Source organism: Meleagris gallopavo, chromosome 9 (assembly GCF_905368555.1).
Source record: "Meleagris gallopavo chromosome 9, MGAL_WU_HG_1.1, whole genome shotgun sequence".
Taxonomy (NCBI): domain Eukaryota; kingdom Metazoa; phylum Chordata; class Aves; order Galliformes; family Phasianidae; genus Meleagris; species Meleagris gallopavo.
In genome coordinates, this window is record NC_139412.1 from 11,150,630 (window position 1) to 11,171,930 (window position 21,301).

The window sequence follows — 21,301 nt, forward strand, 5'->3', positions numbered from 1 at the left end:
AAATCAGAAAAGGGGAAAATCTCATGAGCTGTTGTTTCCAGGATTAGGAGACCATGGAGATGGACTTTCTGTCTTTCTTTCCTAGACCAGGACGATGCCAGAGGGCAAGAGATAACGAACAGCACTGGAAATGTAATATACATGTGTATACATGTTAGTATACAAATATATTAACATAAATTGCAGCTTTCTCTTTTATTTCTCAGTAAGGAGAGAGAGAATCCTTTTTCTTTAAAAAAAGGTTTTCATACTCTGCCCAGATCAAAAGAACTGTGTTGTGTCACCCCAGTTCATACTAATCCCACACTGCAATGGGATTGCAGTATGGCTCAGCAAGCACATCTATGGTGTGCAGCAGCTTGAACAGTTAAAAGGACAATCACTCTCAAACAAATCATTGTAGTTTTATCCCAGAAAAGCTCTTAGATAAACCTCTTTCCAAAGTATAGGTGAACGTCACTCACACCAGCAGGCACAGAATCCCTGATGGGTATTCTTCATAATTACAGGAGCATATTCAGTTTCTAATGACATGGCATTTCAAAATTACAGCAGTGGCCAGAGGCAGAAGGTTTTTATTGCCAGCCAGGGGCAGGCCTGTGTGAGACTGGAAGAGCTGCACACCATAGGGTCGCTCAGATGCAGCACTTGCAGGTTGCTGCAGACCAGAAGCTGAAAGATCACAGTAAATCTGTAAGGAAAGTTAATTTATTTAACTTCAGACATATACTGACACAAGCAGATCAGGAATCTCTTTTTTTCTTCTAGCTTTTAGAAGCAGCTTTAGCATAGACTCCAAAAGGAAGGAATTCTTATGTGTGGTTTCTAATATAAACATGCAGTGTGTATGCACATGCCTGTGTGTAGGTGGAGTGAAATCAGGCCTTTTTTGTCCCTTTCATTCACAAACATATACAGCAACAACTACAAGCCTGATGCTGAGATGCCAAAAAAAATATAACTCTTAACCCTGCAAGAAGTAGCAGTTAAATACTGACATATTCATGAAACTTCAGGACAAATGCACCAAGCTCAGTCTCACCAGCAGGGCCAGCCTCATCTGGAAATATCAGCGTTCACCTGCATACCTCTGGAGCAAACCCTGAATGTGCTACATCAACAGAAGTCCCTTATCTTCATCAGTACAGGAGTAGAATCCAAGAAGGGCCTTTTTCATCTGTACAAGTTTAAAATCCATGGGGTCTGGCTTAGAAACACTCCAACCTGCTGCAGATCTGGACTCTCTCCTCAGACCAGGAGCCAAAGGTGTGGTCAAGCTGCCATCCAGCTGTGCTGGAGACAGCCCAGCCCCACACAGGAGAGGTTTGTACTGCTGTTTCAACAACCTTTTCCAGAGGTACACACGTTCCTCCAGTAGGGAAGGGAGGAGGCAACAGGTTAGAAGAACTTTTTTCCATCTCCAGTTAGGCAACATGGTTTTTCTGTAACAGCTACAGGTAAATTTCAGCCCAGAGTATCTGATTTTATGAGGAAATGGATTCTCACTGCAACTCCTTTACAAGAAAAGCACAAGCACCTCCCAAAGATTCCTCAGTTAAGACTGCTTAATGCTTATTTCACCACTGCTTATATTACTTCTTTATATTCCTTAGTACAAAGCAGATCACTTGGAATCAGCAAGCATAAGAATTACATCACACAAGGAAGCTGCAGACACAGAAACCATTTATAGACTGGAGAGAATGCCTAACAGCAAGAGATTTAAAGAACTCAGACAGCATAGGTAAAAAGAAAAAAAAAAAAAGAAAAGAAAAAAATAGGAGTGATTTGACTATAGTATGGGAGAACTTTTCAAGGATAGAATGTAGCAAGCATGAAGGACACATTCATCCAGGAAATAGAAAAACTAAGGAGGACTGTGCTTCAACAAGATACGTTGAGCTTTTTGAGTTTGCAAGCGAGCTGTCTTTGTTTTTAAAGGAACAATGGCAGTAAATACTCCAGCAGATGAGCTCTCTGTTTCCCTAAGAAATCCAGAAGCTGTCCCAAAGAGAACACCAGAGCCACAACCAGCGATGAGGGAGCTCAGGCTGGCAAGTTGGCCTCTAATATGTAGCTACTGTGCACTCTTTTAGGTAGGATAAATCAGCCTGTCCTAAGCTCCTGCTGCCAAGGGCATGCTCCTACCACCTCCAGAGACAGCCAGTCTAAAACCAGCTGGCGTAACTCCGCAGTGCGTTCCCTTGCAGAGCTGCAGGTCGTGTACCTTTAGAAACTGCAACATCTACAAGGCAGGGAGCTGCTGAACTTTTGAAATCCAGGCAGTCAGCTTTATAGAGAGGGGGTTGTATGGAGCAGCAGAGCAATTCTTGTTATTCTGCTGACAGCAGTGGACTTCTGCCACTCTCTGACCAGTCCAGTTTGTATTTGAGCAGTTAAAATATATTTAGAATTTGAGTCTCATCATGAAAAATGAGTTCCCACCACTCCAGAGTACTGAACTCCACATAAATATCTCCTGTCTTTTGGGTAGCAATTTCCCCTGTGCCATTATCTTGCACTGAACATACAAGGAAGACACCCAACACATCAATATTTTGGGCCTTTGCCAAGGTTACCGAAAAGCAAAGCCTCATAAGAGACCGAGCAGAGCTCGATGAGTAGAAGGGTGTAAAATCGCTACACCCATTTGTTGCAAGGGAAACAAACTGGTTTTTCGTGAGGCCTCATTACAAAGTGCTTCTGAAATGCCAGACCTCACCTTCCTAATAGCAGGTAGCAGAACAGAATCATATATACTTGACTGTTTAGGGCTAGAATAAAATTATCTTACCAGGAAACCACACATAGTCATGAAAACATATCTACACAGGAGGTCAGGAGCTCTCAGAATTAAGATAATATTGTCTTGTCAGTAAGCATTGGGCAAAAGAGCCAGCCTGATGGTACTGCTAAGACAGTAAAACAATACGTGCAATCTGCTAGCAGAAACACCCTCAAACACGCTCTGTTGCAAGCAGGGAGATGCCTATTTATTTCTCATCGCCAGCTCAGCAAGCTGCCCCCAGGCTCTAAGGCAAACAAGTAGCTTTCCTTCTCCAATAATAAGGGCCAAGTTGCACCATCACATACATCTGTGGACCTGGCACTTCCAAAGAGTTTGCACAAGCATTAACGAAACTTGGTAAACAATTCTCTCCAGGAGCAGAGTACAGCCCATCCACGTCATGTTTGGCTTCGTAGGGCTAAAAGCTGTGGAAACTCATACTGATGCTCTGAGATAACTACCACCAGCAGATCCCAACAATGTATGCAAGGGTTTATAGAGTCAAAAGGAGCCACTTCCACAGTTCCACAAAAGGGTTAATTTGAGCACTGTGATGGATGGTAAGTCCCTGTACGCTTGAGACACTGAAGATAGCGAGCAACTGTATGCCTGCATGATGTAAACACTGTTCTCCACCTAAAACCTCCTACATATCCACCTCAAGCTCGACACAAATTTGCCTCAATGCTCTCTGGACATACAAGATGGCATCTGTCCTTTTTCACCAATTATTCCTCTTACTTTTTCTGAATAATTACGACCAAGCCATTATTTTTCCCTTCTGGCACCAAGGTGTATATGGACAAGAACTCTTCTACACTCCAAGGGCAAGACTGAAAGGCATTTCTTAGACTGAAACACATCTACAGTGCATACATTCCTTCCACAGTGTCTCTATAAGGGAAGTGGGGTTTTTAGTTACTTCAACTCCATTTAGAGAAAGCCCTTGTCTTCCTCTCCCTCTTCTTTTTCTCTAGGGAAAGAAACTGAAGATCTCATTTATCTCTTCCATTCCTTGTCAAACCAAAAACCATCTCAGGTCAGCAAAATTTGGAGCTGCAGCAAAAGCCAGGAGAGCCAAGTGAAAGAGATTAGAAGTCTGACAAGGGTGCCCTACAAAAGCCTTTGAAGTTCCCAGCAGCTCCTGTTGAACATTACTAACAAGAGGGGCAGATGTGACCCTAGATATTCAGAATAAAATTTTGTCAACAGCAATTTTTGCTTTGTAGCTTCCTGCTTGCTTGTGTGCTTGCACAAGACACATGCAAGATACTAGTTGCAAAGAGAAGTCATGCAAAAAATTACAAGCAGAAGAATGCAGATCTGTAAAGGTCTCATTTGTTTGCATAGAATACATAAGACAGGACTTGCATGAGTGCTTACTGGGTTAAGAAGCAGAGTTGAAAGGAGAAGGCTTGATCAGGGATAGAAAGAAGCTATGGATAAAGCAAGGTTCCTCCTCTGTTGTGGCCAGGGCTATAGGCATGGTGATGTCAAGTTCCACCACAGCAACAATGTGTGTTTACTTCTGTTTTGCAGAACAGAAGCTAGTCAGCTTCTCAGAAGAAATGCTGGGAGCTGACCTAATTACATAGAGAATACCAAGTCAAACCAACTTCAGCATGATGCAACGCTTCTTTCCATGCCCAGCTCTGAAAAACTGCTTAACCCTATACAAGCAAAAATCTTGCTTACTCTTGCTGTATTAACCAGACACATGAGGGAATATACCATCCGTTGTTTTTTGTCCAGCAGACCCAAACTTCCAGCGCCTCTCGTTTCTAAAGCACCTTCCGGATTTACTTCCAGAATGCACAGGGAGATGAGTAACTGCACAGGTGTTTCATCCAAGGCCTGAGAGACAGCGCTTTTTAGTGTTAGAAGCAGTTGAGCAGCTCTAGCTGGGAACCGCCATCTAGAGGCCAAGCTGTGTTTACCAGTTTATTTTTGAGAAGTAGTCAGTACATGCCCCTTCCCCTTTAGCACAACTCTATTCTTCCACCTCTACTGGGTGAGTATGGCCATCCCTACCCCACAGCGGAGACCAAAAGCCCCGTAAGTCCAAACAGCAGCACGTCCACCTCTTCCGCGCCATCTCTGCCCTCAAGGCTTTTTGTACTTACCAGTTTGAAACCATCAGCTACTTCTACTGCATGTGGCAGAGGTACAACTGAACTGCCCATTTTCCCAAGGCCACTCTTCCAGCAGTGATTTAAAAGCTTAACATCAGCTGACCGCATTACTAAACCTGGAAACAGGCCCAGCTCCAGAGGAGCACAAACAAACTTCAGTCCTTACCAGTCCTTTAAGGTGAGATGCCTGGTGTTTTATAAAGCCTGGGAATAAAGCCATGACTCTCAGCTAGGTGTGGTTTCACCATTATGTCTTTTTATATGGCATAAACTGCGTAGATATGGATGGGGCACCCATAGTCTGTTACATCACTAAAACAGTGAGGAAAGAAAGGGTCTTCACATTAGCAGCAAATTTGTGGCAGGACACTGATGTATCACACAGGGGGTAACTCGATACTTGAAGGCAGCATGTCTCCCAGTGATTGTGAAGGTGGGATATAAGCAGATTCAATTGGTATCTTTTAGTTGGCACTGTTGGGAGGGGGGTAGTGGGAGAAACTCTGCTTAAGAATTGCATCCTGGAACTCAACCTTTAAATATTTAACCCTATGTTCTAGGGAAAAAATAGCCAATGTGTTTGACCAGTGCAAATATGAATTGTGTGAGGTGATCAAAATAACTGGGTATTTACTTCAAGATCAAATAAGAAAAACATCAGTAAAACTAGCCGTAAGATAACCAGAAACTTTAAAAAGACCCACTAATTTCTATGGGACTCTGGCAGCATACTGAGCTCTCAGATGAGGTCAAGGCTCACTGAGCTAGGCACAATTATGAATACACAGTGAGACACTTCCCACAGTTCTGAGATTTGGGAAGTTCCAACCCCAACATAAGCTCCTCATTTACAAAAAAAAAAAAAAGCTACCAAAGCACTTAGCAAGATTGTGGAGTAAACTAAACCTTATATAAGTGGCAAACTAAACAGTTCAGTGAACCTAGTATTAGAATCATTTTCTTATGGAAGAATTTTCCATGTTCTGAAGGGTCGATGTAACACAATACCCATTACCAACAATAATGTGGTTGACAAGATGAGAGCCTTGTGCAATAGATCCTCCAATCAATATCATTTTCTTATGGAAGCAAGTAAACTATGGTAAAATGTGCTGACTGACAATGGCCACAGCAAAGATTTCCTCCCCCCCACAAAGGGAATAATTCAAACAGTCTGTGCTGAGATGCTCAGAATAGGATCTGCCCTTTCAAAGATGGAACACAAAGTTAGGAATTTCTCTTATTTTATTTGTATTCTTTTTGAATAGAACCAAGCTCCAGTAGAAGTAAAGGCTCATGCTTCCTTACAAGAAGCCCAATATGCCTTTTCTCAGGGTTCCTACCAATTCCTCAGTAAGAGACCAAATCAACCCATCAATCACAGTGAGATCTAAAAGCAGTCCCAGAATAAAGTCAATCTCAACAGTTTAAAAAGAAAAAATGGTGGCAGAGATCCTTTTTGATGTGAGTCTCTATTTCATCACTCTTGCACTGAAAAAGCCAAGCCACAGAGAGTAATCAGTTGTGAAGTATTTCATCAATGGATCTGTAGTTATAGGAGTTGGCTGTTATCACCAGAGCAACAAAACAGAGGACAAGGGTGGAGAGGAAAGATGAAGGAATGCTGATGCATGGGGCTGGGACTGAAGAGGACACAGCAAGGTGTTAATTCATAGTCCTTAGGGTTAGGCAGCTGCTTTGGAACAACAAATCACATCAGAAGAAAGAACTGTTAGCACAGCTACTACATGAAGTTTTTTCCAACCCAGAGAAATTTGTTTTGATAATAGTGATGAGGAGGAATGACTCCTGAAAACTCAGCTTCACAGAATTAGTGGAATTTGCTTCAGTGCTCACGTTAAGACGTCAAAACAATTAAGAAAATCAAGTAGAAATGAAATTCATCCAGGACTTCTCAGGCCTTAGCGCGACATAGGTGGGGGTAACTCTGGAGAGTCCTGTCTATTGCTTCATCCAAGCTGACCACTGGCTTGTAGCCCATGTCCCTCTTGGCCCGCTCGCAGCTATAGTAGTGAAATGTTCCAGCTAATGCTACCCGCATGGGGGTAAAAGTGGGCTTGATGGTCACCAGTGGACTTAATAGCCACAGCACTAGAGACAAGAACACGGCCAGGTAATAAGCCAGCCAGTAAGGAATATAGTACTTGGGTGCATCGTAGTTCAAGCCAGTCAAGATACGGGACATGAAAGCCCAGAAAGGGATTGGTTCATCATTTGTGATATGAAATGCCTGAAAGACAAGACAAAAAGTCAGATAAAAAATGGTTTGTGCAAATGGCCCAGCTCATGTTCACACCCAGAAGGCTGGCATCTCTCTCGACTGCAAACATGTTTTCAATAGAAACTACTTTTCACCAACCACCTCCAGCTGAAAAGCAGTGAATCCCTTCTTTGCTCTGAAAGCCAGCTACTTCTGACATTCCAGAGGTTAGGATATTCACAAATGGTTAAACTGAATGACAACACAATGCAAACACATTAAAGCATGCCCAGAACATGACAGTGCTATGAAAATCGGTTAGTATTTCTGTTATTCTACTCGACTACACAAAAGCTAAGTAACTATGTTTCTTACACATGCATTTTCCTTACCTTCCCACACACAGGAGAGTCCTTCTGAAGGTGTTCTGCAGCCAGGATATGACCATGGACCACATTTTCCACATAGGTAAAATCTACCAAGTTCTTCCCATCCCTGCACAGATTAAAGGAAGAGGTTGGCCCTAAGGCGATCCAGGCTGAAAAATCTACTTGCAGCAAAAGGACTTTCACACAACCTATGTATATATACGTATCTCATAGAATGACTTGGGTGATCCTTGACATCCCTTCAAACCAAGTTCCAACACCTCTGCTGCAGGGTTGCCAACTGCTAGATGAAGTACTAGATCAGGTTGCCAGGGCCCCAGCCAACCTGGCCCTTATCAACCTACCTCCAGGCATCGATGGGGCTTCCACAACCTCTGATCAACCTTTTCCAGCACCTCACCACTCAGTGAAAAACTTCTCCTGACATCTAAACTAAATCTTCTCTCCTTTAGTTTAAAACCATTCTACCTTGTCCTATCACACATGTATAAAGTTAATTTCTCTTTAAACATTAGAAGGTCAATCTGATTCCTCTTCTCCCTGTGTTGTGTCAAAACGTCAGGTCCTCTGATACAAAACACCCCTCATTTTGAGGCAGAAGAAAAGATACTATCTCAACTCTTTTTAAGAGCCCCAGAAAGCTTATATTCCCATAATAGTACCCTATTTAAGCCTGCTGCAGATCCTACAGATCCCAGAATCAGCACAGTGATCCACAGAAGCAGAACAGTGGTAAGCAGCACACAAAAAGTCACTTGAGGACAAACTTTCAATTATGAATTTCTTGGCTCATGAAATTTTAACTTACTTAGTAAGCCAAATTCAGTCCAAAACAGTTGAAAGAGTTTCAACCCACTGTATTAAATCCACTTTTACACAGCTACAGAAAAATAGATGTGCATACCACTTTCAAGAACCCAGCTAAATCAAACAAATGGTTTGTTGCAAAACCATCACCACACTCATTTGGACAAAAACAACATTGCTGCAATCCAACATTCTGAGAATTAATACTTTTCACTTTCAACTTTCATGGATGAATGGCTATTTGCTTTCCTGGAAGGGATATGCAGGTCTTTATAGGAGTAGGGAAACTCAACTGAAGAAAGCATGTTTGAGCTGGAACGAAGCGGAGACAAAGCAAAAAGGTCAAGTTTATTTAGATTTGCCATTCACAGATCAATTTGGGAGATTAGTCTAGAAGTGAACTATAAAGAAGAAGAAGAACAGAAAAACAGCCCCATTCCCTTTCTTTCTCTTATCCTAAGCATACTCATTCACGTGGGTATGTACACGAACAGCTTCCTGCATGCAATAAAAATCTATTATAAATTGAAGAGCACATTTCTTTTCAAGACCGTAATACAAATTTAAAAAACTCCTTAGGAGCAGCATGAACTATTTCTTACTCTAACATTTCAGTGGTCCACTGGAAGCCGTGCAAGGCTTAACAGCAAGGCAAGCACCTAATATTCATGACATGAAGATCAAAGAACACTGTCATACACACAAGATCCTCAAACACCAGTGTACATTAGTTAACAGAAAGCAATCTGAGCACTCTGATTAAAAAGAAAAGCCTTTAGACTGTGCAAAGAAAGTGCAAGCTATGTTTGCTTTTCCTACTGATACACTTCTTGCAAAAACTCTTCCTCATCTGAGTGCATGAGTCCCTAGCACAAGAGGGCTATGAAAGAAGAATCCTGCCTCACAGGTGAAAAGTTACAGAAACTTACATTTTTTTCCTCCCAGAAATATGTTGCAGTTGCCAAAAGAGATACTGCTAGAGCAGAATGTTAAATCCTGCCTTCTCTGACATTGAACACTTCAGGACAAGGGTCCCGACTTACATATTATCATGAATTATCCTATTCTTATATCAGAAGATCATTCCACGCAATAGCACTGCTTCTGACTTAGTACTACCTCCCTTCCAAAACAGTTTAATAGAAGCTAAAAAGTGACTAAGCCTTGCTCACCCAATTATGAACTTCATTTTGCCACTCTTAGCTGCTTGGATGAGGATGGGAACCAGCTGAGGGTCTCTAGGGCCAAATATTCCATGAGGGCGAATAGCAGTAGTGAAGAAGTTGTTGTCTGGGTCATTTGCACTCAGCACTTCCTTAAGTAAAGAAAAGTTTGGAAAAATACATGTTAGTAATATAACCCAACATTATATTGCAACATTAGAGCAGATGGGGTATTCACTCATCATCTTGGGAAGAATTACTATCCATCCATACCTTTACATATGATCCTTCCTCTTTTTTAATCTCTTTCTCGAGAAAAAGAGAAATCCTTTTTCATTACTGAACACTTAATGAATTGACAGGCAAAGGGAAGGAACTCTCATTCAACCCCATGAAGACAGAGAAATTTTCCAGATGTTAGAGAAGAAGGGCATTGAACAATCTAATTTGTCTTGTCAATTAATGGAAAACTTTTATCATGGGCCTTGTTGATGGCAGTTAGGAGTGTGATCCCTTTTTCCTGAGAGCACCAAGTGCTACATAGATTTAATTTTACTTGGAGTTTCCAAACAAAGTGTTCTACTGATTTTATACAGCTGTTCAAGAACACCACATGCAAATAAATACTGAATACTTTTACCCATTCACCCAAAATAAAGATGTAATTAGAAGAATATTGGGCTAGCTCTGTTACTCACAAGCTTCCACATCGTTAGTCCACTCTACAGCAAAGTGATTATGCTTGTGAATGAACAGATGTTTTTACACTGTTTTTAACTAAGCTCTTTTCAAATACGAAAAATTCTTAAGGGCTAACACTCAACATAAGAGGACTACTTCTAAAAGGGCACTTTTTAGTATGGAAAATAATAGTGTTAACCAGCTGGTGATGAATACCTTCTCCTGTAGGATCTTTGTCTCTGTGTAATAGTCGATAGGTTTTTTTGCATAAGGGAGGTCTTCTGTTCCATTTTTTATGTCTGTCCCCTCAAAAACAACACTGGCACTGCTAGTCAACACCAGTTTCTGCAATGCATGTGAAAGAAAACCGCAGTTTAAAGCTTAAGACAAAAAAGTAACTTACGAAAGTTGAGTAAGGACAATAATAATCAAGTGTATCTATGAAGAATAAACTATGTCTACAAAAACATAGGCTAGCAGATGATCTAAAACCAGGTAAGAAAACTCTTCACTTGTTTAATGGGACTCCATAACATCATTTACTGCTTCCTGAAGAAAGTGGAAATATTTCATGCCTCCAGAGTAACCAGTCAGTCGGGAAACATCTCTCAGAAAAAAAAAATCACAGCATCTACTTGGCTGGGCATATTTTAGTATTTAACAAGCAATGAGTTCAGTATTTAACATCCAGTGAATGTTTTTAAGATATATTTGCTCATTTTTAAGATAACAATCTCATGCCAGATTACAACAAAAGAAAGAATTATTAGCCAGGATGTTTTTGTTGGCTAAAAATGGGCCCTCAGTTTCCAAACAGAAATCCAGTGACATATTTGGATAATCAGAAACATGTGGTTTTAAACAAGATCTACATTTTAATGGAAAGATAACTAGATCCAGCAAGTTCCAACAGGACTTCTTGCTCTGACAGAATCTAGACTAAGCCAGAAGGTAAACACTGCACAGCCCATTCCCTACAACAGCTTACAACTCAAAGAGGAGGAGCAAAAATTAAAAAAATAAACAAGCCAAACCACTGTGGGCTAGGAGTCCTAAATATTATTTAATTCTAAACATTATCAGGTCTGTATTTGTGAATGGACGATGTACAAAACATTTTGGATGCATCATCTCTGCCCAGAGTAAGGGATCTTTTCAGACATTGTGCTTGACAACATGGTGCGAGTTAGACTATAGACTTGTGATATCATAACATACCAAGATAAAGAGTTTACCTTGAACAGCCTGGTTTCTTTTTTCATTTGTGTGTAAATGACTTTCTAAACCAATTTACACTAAGACTGTACCACAAATGCGTTCCTTTTCATTAGATCTCAGTGAATTCACGTAAGTAATAGATGCCGTGAATAATTCCACTGCAGGAAAAGCTACCTTTAGAGCTGTCCCCCTCATTAAGGCATGAAAGAATCCACTTGCCAGTTCTCCCTTAAGGGATTCCCGAAATGTCTGATAAAACAAATTTTAATGGATACTCTTCATACAGTAAGGGAAATTGCAATGCATAGGCTTCCTGGGACAAATACAGACTGAGCTTATATTAGATGCTAAGGACAGAGTCTTGCTCTCCTACAATTAACTTCCACAAAACAGGTAGGAATTCAATATCTGAGCCCTTTTCCCTTCTACCAAACCAGACTGAAACTGCTCTATGGTTCAGAAGTCACAAATTCACATGAACAATTTACATGCTTCACAAACCTTTCTATCCTTACCTGCACTCCAGCTTCTTTGCAGGCTTCAATGACTGCTTTGGTTCCCGTAAAATTCACCTTATAAAATAACTCCCTGTTGTCACTTGAAGGTGCTGGCGATGCACAATGAAATGCTACTGAAACATCTTGTAAAGCTGGGAGTAAGGCCTAAGAAGAAGATATGTTGCTCAAGATAGCAGTGAAACAACAGCAACAGTGACTACTCAAGAAAAAAAAAAAAAAGCACAGTTCTTTTTCTCACGAAAACAAAATTGCTAAATTTCAAGCCAAGTTCCTTCCATAATGGCAAGCAGCTGGAATAGGATTAGCCTTACTGGTCTTCACAGCACCTTTCTTGTTAGGTGGGGAAAAAAAAAAAAAAAAAAAAAAAAAAAGCACTACAACATCTTTTCTTTCCAGACAAGAGCCTGGGAACTTTCTGAGACCTGGAGGCTATCAAAGTTTAACCACATACAACAACCTCAAGTGCAGGCATGAGACTCAAAATTACTGGGGGAGAGGAGTGGAAAAATCTGCATGCAATACATTTAACAGCCAACAGTACCCCATGGCACTGTCTGTCTTCGAGGTGACTGCCTTACAGTCTGAGACATGATAACTCATGCTGGCACAGAGAGCTCTCTCCACATTGCATACAAATGCTTATGCCTGGGCTCACATGCATGACTTAAGGCAAAGCACCTTACTGCATCTTAACTGTGTGGAATAATGCATTCTGCCATTCTCTTGCAGTGGAGGTTAGCAAGGAGAGTGCCTACATGCAATTACTAACAGTGGCAGCAACTAGGCTGTCTATCTGAGCTAACAGTAATGCAAACTTTAATCCACAAACAAGTTCTGTTCCTTTCCACTTACAGCAGACATTGGGTATATTTAAGTGTTCTAGATGAGGCTACCAGCTTCACCAGGAAACACTGGGAGATGCACACATGTACCCTTTCAGATGCCTGCAGGCCACTTAATGTTTCAAATAAGGCTTGCTTGTCTGTTTGTAAGGACATCAGTACAAACAGCATCCTTCCCATCTACACAATTTTCAGTTGTCTGTACCTCTTTGTTGCAAAGGTCTCCCAGGAAAAACTGCACTTTGTCATTGTCAAATCTCTTCTGAATATCAAACACATTGACTGAGTAACCCTTGTCCAGCAGCTTCTCTACCATGTGCTGGCCTAAGAATCCGGAGCCACCGATCACTGTACATTTCTTACCAGCCTGCAAAGGGACAGGGAGAAAAAAAGCATTACAGCAAACAGATGTACATCAGCAGCACCCTAATGTAAAGCACACAGAACTCCAGCCACACAACACAGGTAACAAAACAGTAACATTACAGCTAGGAAGGACAAAGCCATTTTCAAAGCATAAGGAACTTAGTCTCCTCCAAGCCATGAAAGCAATCAGGTTAAGGCAAAGCTTATCCTCCTCATTTAGTCATTAGTTCTTCATTTATTTTAAATGCTTTTTAATTCAATGGCTGAAGTCACTAATTAACAGATTCTGGTCTGCTCACTGGAATGACTCTGCTGACTTGACCACCATCACAGAACATTTAGGCAATGATTGAGGAAGTTTTCGTACAAGGACTGTTCTGTTTTTGTTGGAAATAGATTTGCTCCCTTTTGTTGTTATGCAAAGACCTACCTTGGCAGTTTTTCTGGAAGAAATTTTAACCCAGTGAAACCACACAAAGACAACAGTTGTTTGGAAGTTCCCAAGTACTATACTGTTCAACAAAGATTCAACCGCACAACAGATATAAGAGAAGCTTAGTGAAACTGAGCAATTAAGTAAGACATAACCAGCTACTTGGAACTGTGCATGCAAAGCAGAGACTGCTTAAAAGCATTAAAAATATAAATTTAAGTTCCACTGGGTTGGACCAACTATATATCTGGTACTGGACTCTTCTCCTACAATCATCAAAACCAGAGATGACATAGGAAGCCTAACCAAGTCCAAGACTTTCAAGGAGTCCCAGCTCCTTGCATTGCTCCATTACAACATGTCTGCATTTGCTTTGCTCATCCACCTCTTGATTTCATGAACTCAGTTACACCCTTCCCCTCTGCAGTCCCCTCTGTCTGTTCAGCCCCTCCTCAAAAGGCAGTTGCTTCTTTTTGTCAATGTCCTTAGCTTGCCCTTGCTTGCATCCCTTCTCATTCTAGCATGTTCTTTGTGAAATCAACACACCAAAACTGCACACAGTGCTCAAAGTTTTAAACAGTGGCAGGATGACGCCCTCTGGCTGGCTATGCAGCAGCATCACAATTTTCTCCCAACACAAACTCAGGCTACATGAGCTCATTTCCTAAGGTAATATCTAATTAACATTGCACTACAAAGATACAACAGGCTGTTCATGCACTCTAACACAATGCTACAGTGATTTTTTTTCTTGTTCGGTGTGTTTCTGTTTGTTTCCTAAATATTTGAGATCCATTGGTTTTACTTGTGTCTCAGAAGAAAAAGCGAGAAAGTGGTCCAGAATGTAGAAATTTTCCTATAAACAAGAAACACAGGTAACATAACAGTACAGCTTATCAAACCAGACTTCTGATGTAGGGCCCAACCTGCCCTCTAAGGGAAGCAAAGTGTTATTCCTTGGATATTAAAACCTCCTGCAGTCAGTGTAATAATGGTAGAATGAGGTTACAACAGTCTGGTTGACCTCAGGGACCTCATCCAGGCCCTTACCTGCATGAGAATACAGGACAGTTAAGATACATCAGAATGATTCTGACATGCAAGATCTCCATTCCAATTGATTTGGCAGCCCTGCCAAAGTCCCTGAGGTTTTTAGGGAATTGAAGTATCACTTGGGTCTCTCTGGAATGTAATGGCAGCAAATACATCCCTTGGTAAATCACTTTTCCACCAGCAATAGCTTTGTAGCAGGCCTTAATGCAGAAGCAGCTTCATTTCACCTGGTTACAGAAGGCTTATCTATGAAAACACCTTCCTATCAGACAAATCTTCACACAGCAAGGTGGAAGTCCTCAACTCACCGATCTGAAGCGTGTGGCCATTTCTCAGATGTTTTAGTATTAATCTAATTTCTTAAAAAAAAAAAAAAAAAAGGAGAATAATAATATTTTATTTACAATATAACAGCCATCTTAAGCATGTCATTAACACAAGCACAACTTTTTAAAAACAAATTTCTAGTTAACAGAATTGAGGCAAAGCCATTACACTAAAGAAAAAATATTAAAAAGTGAACTAAATCTCCAGGTCCTGTTGAAGTAGACAAGTAACACAAGGCTAATACTGACATCAAACAGCTTTCTCCAAAGGCATAAATCCAATAAAATCAAATACACCTGATATCAAAGGCATCCTTTTATTTGGCTAGCATTAACTTCATGCACTTCCTTTAAACCCAAACATTTATACTCCAAAACCACAAACAACTCTTTTTTTGGCAGTTCCCTCTTCAAAAATAGAGTTGCTTGAGGGTGTTTGGAATAGCAAAACAGAAATGAAGCACCATGCTCACACAGCAAGGAACAAACGCCTGCAAAGAGAGCTGAGATTTGCCAAGTTCTTACCCTACAGACTGCTGATGGCACCAGTTTCATTAAAACACATCTTTATCCCTGTGATAGCAAACAAAACTCCAATATTGGCTGAGGTCCTACCACATGGGGTGTTATAGAAAAGCAGAAGAAGATAACATACTTATCCAGATCTGCTTCCATCACAGAAGTGAGCTACACAAAGATTTCCGGTGGTTTTACAGTCACTTTTAAAGAAAAATTAAGCACGGCAACTGCTGCTACAGAGGCTGACTCCGTGCTCCTGACTCTCAGTCGGTGGCGGTGGCTCACACTGCCTCCTACAGCCTGCACACGGAGGTGGATGCTGGGTTAATCATTCCCCACCTGGGCTGCTCAGCGTGCCCTGACCCACCTCACCTGACCGACTCAGGAAGAGCTACAGCAGCGCTGCCATCGCAGTACCACACCTGTGAGCACGGAGCCAGCAGGAAAACAAGCAGCTGTGGTTGCCCCATCCCTAGAGGGCACACAGCCAAGTCGGATGGGCCCTGGGCAGCCTGAACTGCTGGCAACCCCGCCAATGGAAAGGGTTTGGAATTCGATGATTAAGGTTCCTTCCAACCCCAGCCGTCCTACAGCTCTATGAGAACAGCTCTATTGAATTAGCTCACTTAAGAAGTCACGCAGCTCACTGGTCTTTTTTTTGTTCTCTGAAAAGCTCTCCGAGGTGACGAGGAAAACAAGAAAGCAGGACTGGTGCCTGCCCAGCCAGGAACACCACATGGGCTGGGAAAACCAGGCACGAGGAGATTCACCTCCAGCTGCCCCTCCCCGCCCCCTCCCCTCAAGGCAGGTCCCACCGCTCAGCGCCACTGAGGAGCCGCTTTGCCTCCGGTTTCCCTTCAGTTCCTTCATCCCCATCCCAGAGATTCCTCTCAATCTCGCCTCCATGTGACCCCACCCTCCCTCACACCCCTCAGCCGCCCCTTCCGCGGCTTTTCCCGCACCTCCGACCGCGATTCCTCCTCACCTCACCGCACCGCCCTCACCCCCTCCTCAGCTCCCCTCACAGCAATCGCCCGACTCCGCCCCTTCTCCCCTTCCACCAATCAGCGCAGGTTCTTTCTCAAAGCCCCGCCCACCGCGCAAAAGCTCCCCTCTTTCCCTCCCGCGAGCCCTGGGCCGAGCATCGCGCCAGGCAGTTATCGCTCACTGATTGGCCGCTCGCCCTTCTCACTTCGGCCAACCGCGTTGACGAAAGGCAGAGAGGTCCGACTGCCTCTTGGATCCGCCCCAACCACTTGCTGACCAATAGTCACCTTTCCAGCTCCTCCCGCCTTCGTCTTTCCACCAATCAAAGAGACGGTTACCATAGCAGCGGCGTGGTAGCATCAGCCAATGGGGGAAGATAGTATTGAGCACCGGCCTGACAGGACTGGAGCCGCCCCGAGGCAGCGGCCGCCGGGATGGTGAGTGCGGTCCGGCCCAGCGGTGGGAGCGGGCTTCGGGCTCGGTCCGGCTCCGCCCTCCCGGCAACGGGGTTGCGGGGCCGCCCCTGCCAGCCTGCAGCGGCCCCGGGGCGAGCTGAGGGGGCCGCCGTTCTGCGGGCTTTTCCCGCTCTTCCCGGGGCGGTCTGATGCCCGTTTGCTCTTGTGTTGCTGTGCCAAGGCCTCCAGCTTCAAGAAGCCCTCGCTGGGAGCAGCGTCCCAGAGGAAGAAATCGAGTCCCAAGCCGGAGCTGACTGAAGAGCAGAAGCAGGAGATCCGGGAGGCCTTCGACCTGTTTGACACAGACGGCACCGGGAACATTGATGTTAAGGAGCTAAAGGTGAGGCTTCCTATTGCTGAAAGCACGGCCTGTTAGTGACCTGACACAGGAACAGACCTGCAGATGTTTTTTTTTCTGGAGTGAAACCCTTGCTGTCAATAAGCACATTGCCCACTAGCTGTAACTTTTACTACTTACAGGTGCTCAGAGCATTTGAAACCACACAAAGTGTTCCTGTACACTCATTAAGGCTTTCTCACAAAAATGAGAGAACCTGAAGTTCTCTGTCATCTGGAAACTTAAGAGGTTCCATCTTTGTGCTGTCAGATGAAAGTCTGCAAGGAGTTCAGTAGAGTAGCAAGTACGATAGAAGCTTCTTGCTTGGAGTCACTTGTATTAAACACGGTTAATTTTTTTTTTTTTAAAAAAAAACCTTTCTTCCAAGACATTTCTAATCTTACAGTTGCCACCTTGCTTACACAAGAGTGTGAAGTGAGTTTTTTTGAATTGTTACTCAGTGTCACATTTCTCATGTGAAAGAGAGGGTTAGTAGCAATTCTCTTCACAGGAAAGCGGCTGTATTCTGTTTTCCAGCAGCACTGAAAATTGCTACAACACTACATGATAATATTGTTTGGGGTTTTTCTACTTAAAAAAAAAAAAAAGAAAATAGGATACTTTTATTCTGAATCCCCATCATAGGAATTAAACTGATATGTACCAAAACAGGTATGCTAGGACTTAATAATCCAGATCCCAAGATTATTTCCATCTCCCTGCCAGTTCTGACAAGAAGGTGTTGCCACAATGATTAGAATGTGTTTAGGAAACTCTGGAATTAAAGAAAAGGAAGGAGTGAGTCTAGAATACAACTGGTTCTGCATCCCGACATGCCCTTGTGCAATGAAAAACATTACTTTAAGAGTGCTCCTTGACCTTCCTGCTCTCCTTGAGAACATGATCTACTGTGGTATGGCACAAAGTTTTACTGTGTTTGTCACTAGAAGATATTTTTCCTTCTTATGGTTTTGTATGACTAATAATTTCTTTTGGCCTTACAGGTGGCCATGAGAGCACTAGGGTTTGAACCTAAAAAAGAAGAAATCAAGAAAATGATATCAGATATCGATAAGGAAGGAACAGGAAAAATCAGTTTCAATGACTTCTTGGCAGTGATGACCCAGAAAATGGTACGTAAGTTTTAGAAGTCAAAGAAGAAATTCTGAAAATGGATGAGTCACTTTCACCTCCTCTTGGTTTTAGTGGAAGATGAGAAAAAGCACAGACACACACCTTCCCCCTTCTCTTTATCTTAAAGCTTCATCAAATTTAGTTACTAACATTAAGTTCTGTCATATTATGGCTTTTTTAAGTGTTCATTTATAGTTTATTCTTAATGCTAAAGAAGTAAGTTAAATCTTACCTGGTCATAGGCCAGTTCACTCATTTACTTGAATAGTAAGGTTGAAATGTCATTAATAAGCTTCTTTAACAATCAGTTTTACGTACATATGACAAAGAAACCAGAACTCTTATCACAGATGAAAGACAACTCTAGCAGGCAGAACTCTGTCAGGAGTATTGATGTATTACATAGATAAAAAATATTTACAGATAAGATTTCTGCTTTTAAAAGTCCTAGAAAATATTGCGTAAAAGCAAGTATTTAACAGTGTAGGATCCTGACACTGAAATCCTGAAGTTATCTAACAAGAGATGGAAGAAAAGAACTTGAAGCCCTGAGGTTCAGGCAGCATTACTGTGTCTTTCTACCTTCAGCTTTTGTACGTATGTTTGTGGTAGTCTGTGTATGTTTAAAGTTATAAGACTTTCTTAGTATTTCTAATTCTTGCATGCTATAATTGCAATTTTTATTTTGAGTATTATATGTAGTATAACCAATGCTTTTCTCCTTAAACTTAAGGCTGAAAAAGATTCCAAAGAGGAGATTCTCAAAGCTTTTAAGCTCTTCGATGATGATGAAACTGGCAAAATCTCTTTCAAAAACCTCAAACGTGTAGCCAAAGAACTGGGTGAAAATCTTACAGATGAAGAGCTGCAGGTTTGTACCTGATATATGCAACCATGTGTTCCCCTCACAAAGGAATAACATCACTTGTAACAGGTTCTGGGTGAAACTAACCAAAGCATTAGCAGGTACACCAATGACTGCATACATAAAAAAGAGAAGGGCAAGCTTACCCAGCTGGTGAAAGAACTCTCTAGCTATGCAGCACTTCTCCTCAGCAAGCAGCCTACATCTAAAAGATGTTCTCTCTTCTGTGGCTGGCTCTTATATAAGCCCAGGGAGGTTCCACTGTGGGTCCACCCCTTCTGGTCATGCATAGGGCACAGGTGCAAACAATTTGCCTGTGCTCCCTGGGCCAGACATACCCCTTCACCAGGTGCTCAATTACCAGTTCAAGCTGTGACCCAACAGTTCTCTTACACCATGTAATGCACAAACACTCGTTATCAGCTATTGTGGATGTTTAAAGGTCCAGATTATGCTTTTTCACTGAATTGGAAGACAGTCACAGAATGTTTGTGTATTAGTTGGTTTCTTGTTTAGTTTTAAATCCATGTAAATAGTCACAATCTCATTCTCCTCCTGTTTGGGGAGCTGAAGCCTCTCTCTAACTATTGAGAATAAAAAGTGGAAATCTGTTTCTCACTGGGGAAGGAAGCCACTTCAGGGGTCACTGTGATTTTAGGTAGAGGCTGCCGTCTCAGTTTCAGGCACTGTCCTCTAACATCCCATGGGATCTTTGCTATTAAGCTGTAATGCTTAATTTAAGCTCTTTCCCTAAAGAAATGGAAAAGCTGCTGTCGATTCAGAAATAGGTTCTAAGGCCAAAGAAGGGTTAAGCATACATAGTTAAATTGTGTCACAGTAACTGTCACTCTCTGTGGAATTACAGTGATGGGAAAGGAACAACTCTGCTCCAAGCACTCCATTTCTTCCAGGATAGCTCCTTTAAAAGGACATATTCTACACATATTTTTGTAAGCCATATATAAACATATTGCCTAGTTTAAAAAATACTTCGAAGCATGTTAAGTCTGACATAGAGCCAACATTGTCATGTCCAATGCTATTTATTTAAAGAGTGATTCTAATTCTGAATTAATCTAATCATTCTGATTCTACTCTAATCTGCATCTTATTTCTGAACACAAATATCTTTCAGGAAATGATTGATGAAGCAGATAGAGATGGCGATGGGGAAGTGAATGAGCAGGAATTCTTGCGGATCATGAAGAAGACCAGCCTTTACTGAAACTGAATTTTATTTTATTTTTTTGCTCACGTGTGTGTATGTCTGGTAGGTGCCTCACTTTTTTCCAGCTTTTTATTTCTGGAAAGAGACCAGAAAAGTTAGGTCAGTGCTTTCTTTTAAGCGAATGATCTTACACTTGTGTTTGTGAACAATTACCAACTGTTAACCTGCTTACATGTAGCAACGTGGTTGCTTGTTTGTGCTTGTAAGCACTGTTTGTTTTCAAGACAGACATTACATTTTTCAGTAACAGTATTCAGATCCTTATCTGACTGTAAGACACACGTCAGATCATTTGGTTTGGTAAAGAAAGAACTCAAAATATGAAAGTGTAAAGTTGTATTTCCGAACAGTTGAAGTTTCTAGTTAAATGCTTTGACTTGGGCTCAGATATAGTGAACTCTTTATATGACATATTTGTGGGGATCAGCTTTTTTTACTCTGTCTTATGGTGATTATTCCCTCCCCCTTTTTTATTATGCTTTAAAACTGAAAAAGTATAAATGGACTACTGCAACTTAACCTCCTGCTATTCAGTTCACACATTTAAAGGAATCTCATTGCAGAAAGTTAGCAGTGCTGGTGATATATACATTTACAGGAATATTCAGTGGTTTCAAATATAAGATTGTACTTAAAATAAAATGTCTTATTTTAAGCCATCAGAGTTGTGGAAAGAAGTATACAAAAACACATCTCCACTGGGACAGCATTGTCTGATCATTGGGCAAATAATAAAAAGGATTCCTATGGGTACTTCGGAGTTGTAACTTGAAATCTCTAGAAGGGCTCTTGTTAAAATGCTTGGCTGGAGAGACAAAGCTACGCTATATTCTGACTTT

At 41.7% G+C, this 21,301-nt stretch overlaps 2 protein-coding genes across 4 annotated transcripts; one reads left to right on the forward strand and one right to left on the reverse strand.

Annotated features, from left to right (window-relative positions):
- Positions 1-6,147: 6,147 nt before the first annotated feature.
- Positions 6,148-16,537, reverse strand: NSDHL (NAD(P) dependent 3-beta-hydroxysteroid dehydrogenase NSDHL). Of its 3 annotated transcripts, none has more exons than XM_003208389.5 (8): positions 16,442-16,537; positions 14,920-14,970; positions 12,965-13,126; positions 11,915-12,061; positions 10,398-10,526; positions 9,510-9,652; positions 7,534-7,636; positions 6,148-7,171 (listed from the first exon to the last, which is right to left on the reverse strand). In XM_003208389.5, the coding sequence occupies exons 2-8, from the start codon at positions 14,938-14,940 to the stop codon at positions 6,836-6,838; spliced, it is 1,041 nt and encodes a 346-aa protein (XP_003208437.1). In that variant the 5' UTR covers positions 14,941-14,970; positions 16,442-16,537; the 3' UTR covers positions 6,148-6,835. The 3 variants fall into 3 exon arrangements, with proteins under 3 accessions (XP_003208437.1, XP_010713612.1, XP_019473772.1); XM_010715310.4 differs by having other exon boundaries at positions 16,419-16,508; XM_019618227.3 differs by lacking the exons at positions 14,920-14,970; positions 16,442-16,537 and adding an exon at positions 14,609-14,882.
- A 215-nt stretch (positions 16,538-16,752) lies between these two features.
- Positions 16,753-21,121, forward strand: CETN2 (centrin 2). The gene is made up of 5 exons (XM_010715312.3): positions 16,753-16,880; positions 17,080-17,238; positions 18,240-18,368; positions 19,103-19,240; positions 20,370-21,121. Exons 1-5 carry the CDS (start codon positions 16,878-16,880, stop codon positions 20,457-20,459), a joined length of 519 nt encoding a protein of 172 aa, XP_010713614.1. The 5' UTR covers positions 16,753-16,877; the 3' UTR covers positions 20,460-21,121.
- The last annotated feature ends 180 nt before the right edge of the window (positions 21,122-21,301 follow it).

Bases quoted from the DNA above. Each gene is read 5' to 3' on its own strand.
- CETN2 (XM_010715312.3), top strand. The intron at 17,239-18,239 runs GTGAGGCTTCCT...TTGGCCTTACAG, and splicing joins TTGATGTTAAGGAGCTAAAG to GTGGCCATGAGAGCACTAGG. The intron at 19,241-20,369 runs GTTTGTACCTGA...AATATCTTTCAG, and splicing joins TTACAGATGAAGAGCTGCAG to GAAATGATTGATGAAGCAGA.
- NSDHL (XM_003208389.5), bottom strand. From the start codon at position 14,940: ATGGCCACACGCTTCAGATCG. The intron at 13,127-14,919 runs GTGAGTTGAGGA...GTCCCTTTGCAG, and splicing joins TGGCCACACGCTTCAGATCG to GCTGGTAAGAAATGTACAGT. The intron at 7,637-9,509 runs GTGAGCAAGGCT...TAATCTGTGCAG, and splicing joins AAAATGAAGTTCATAATTGG to GGATGGGAAGAACTTGGTAG.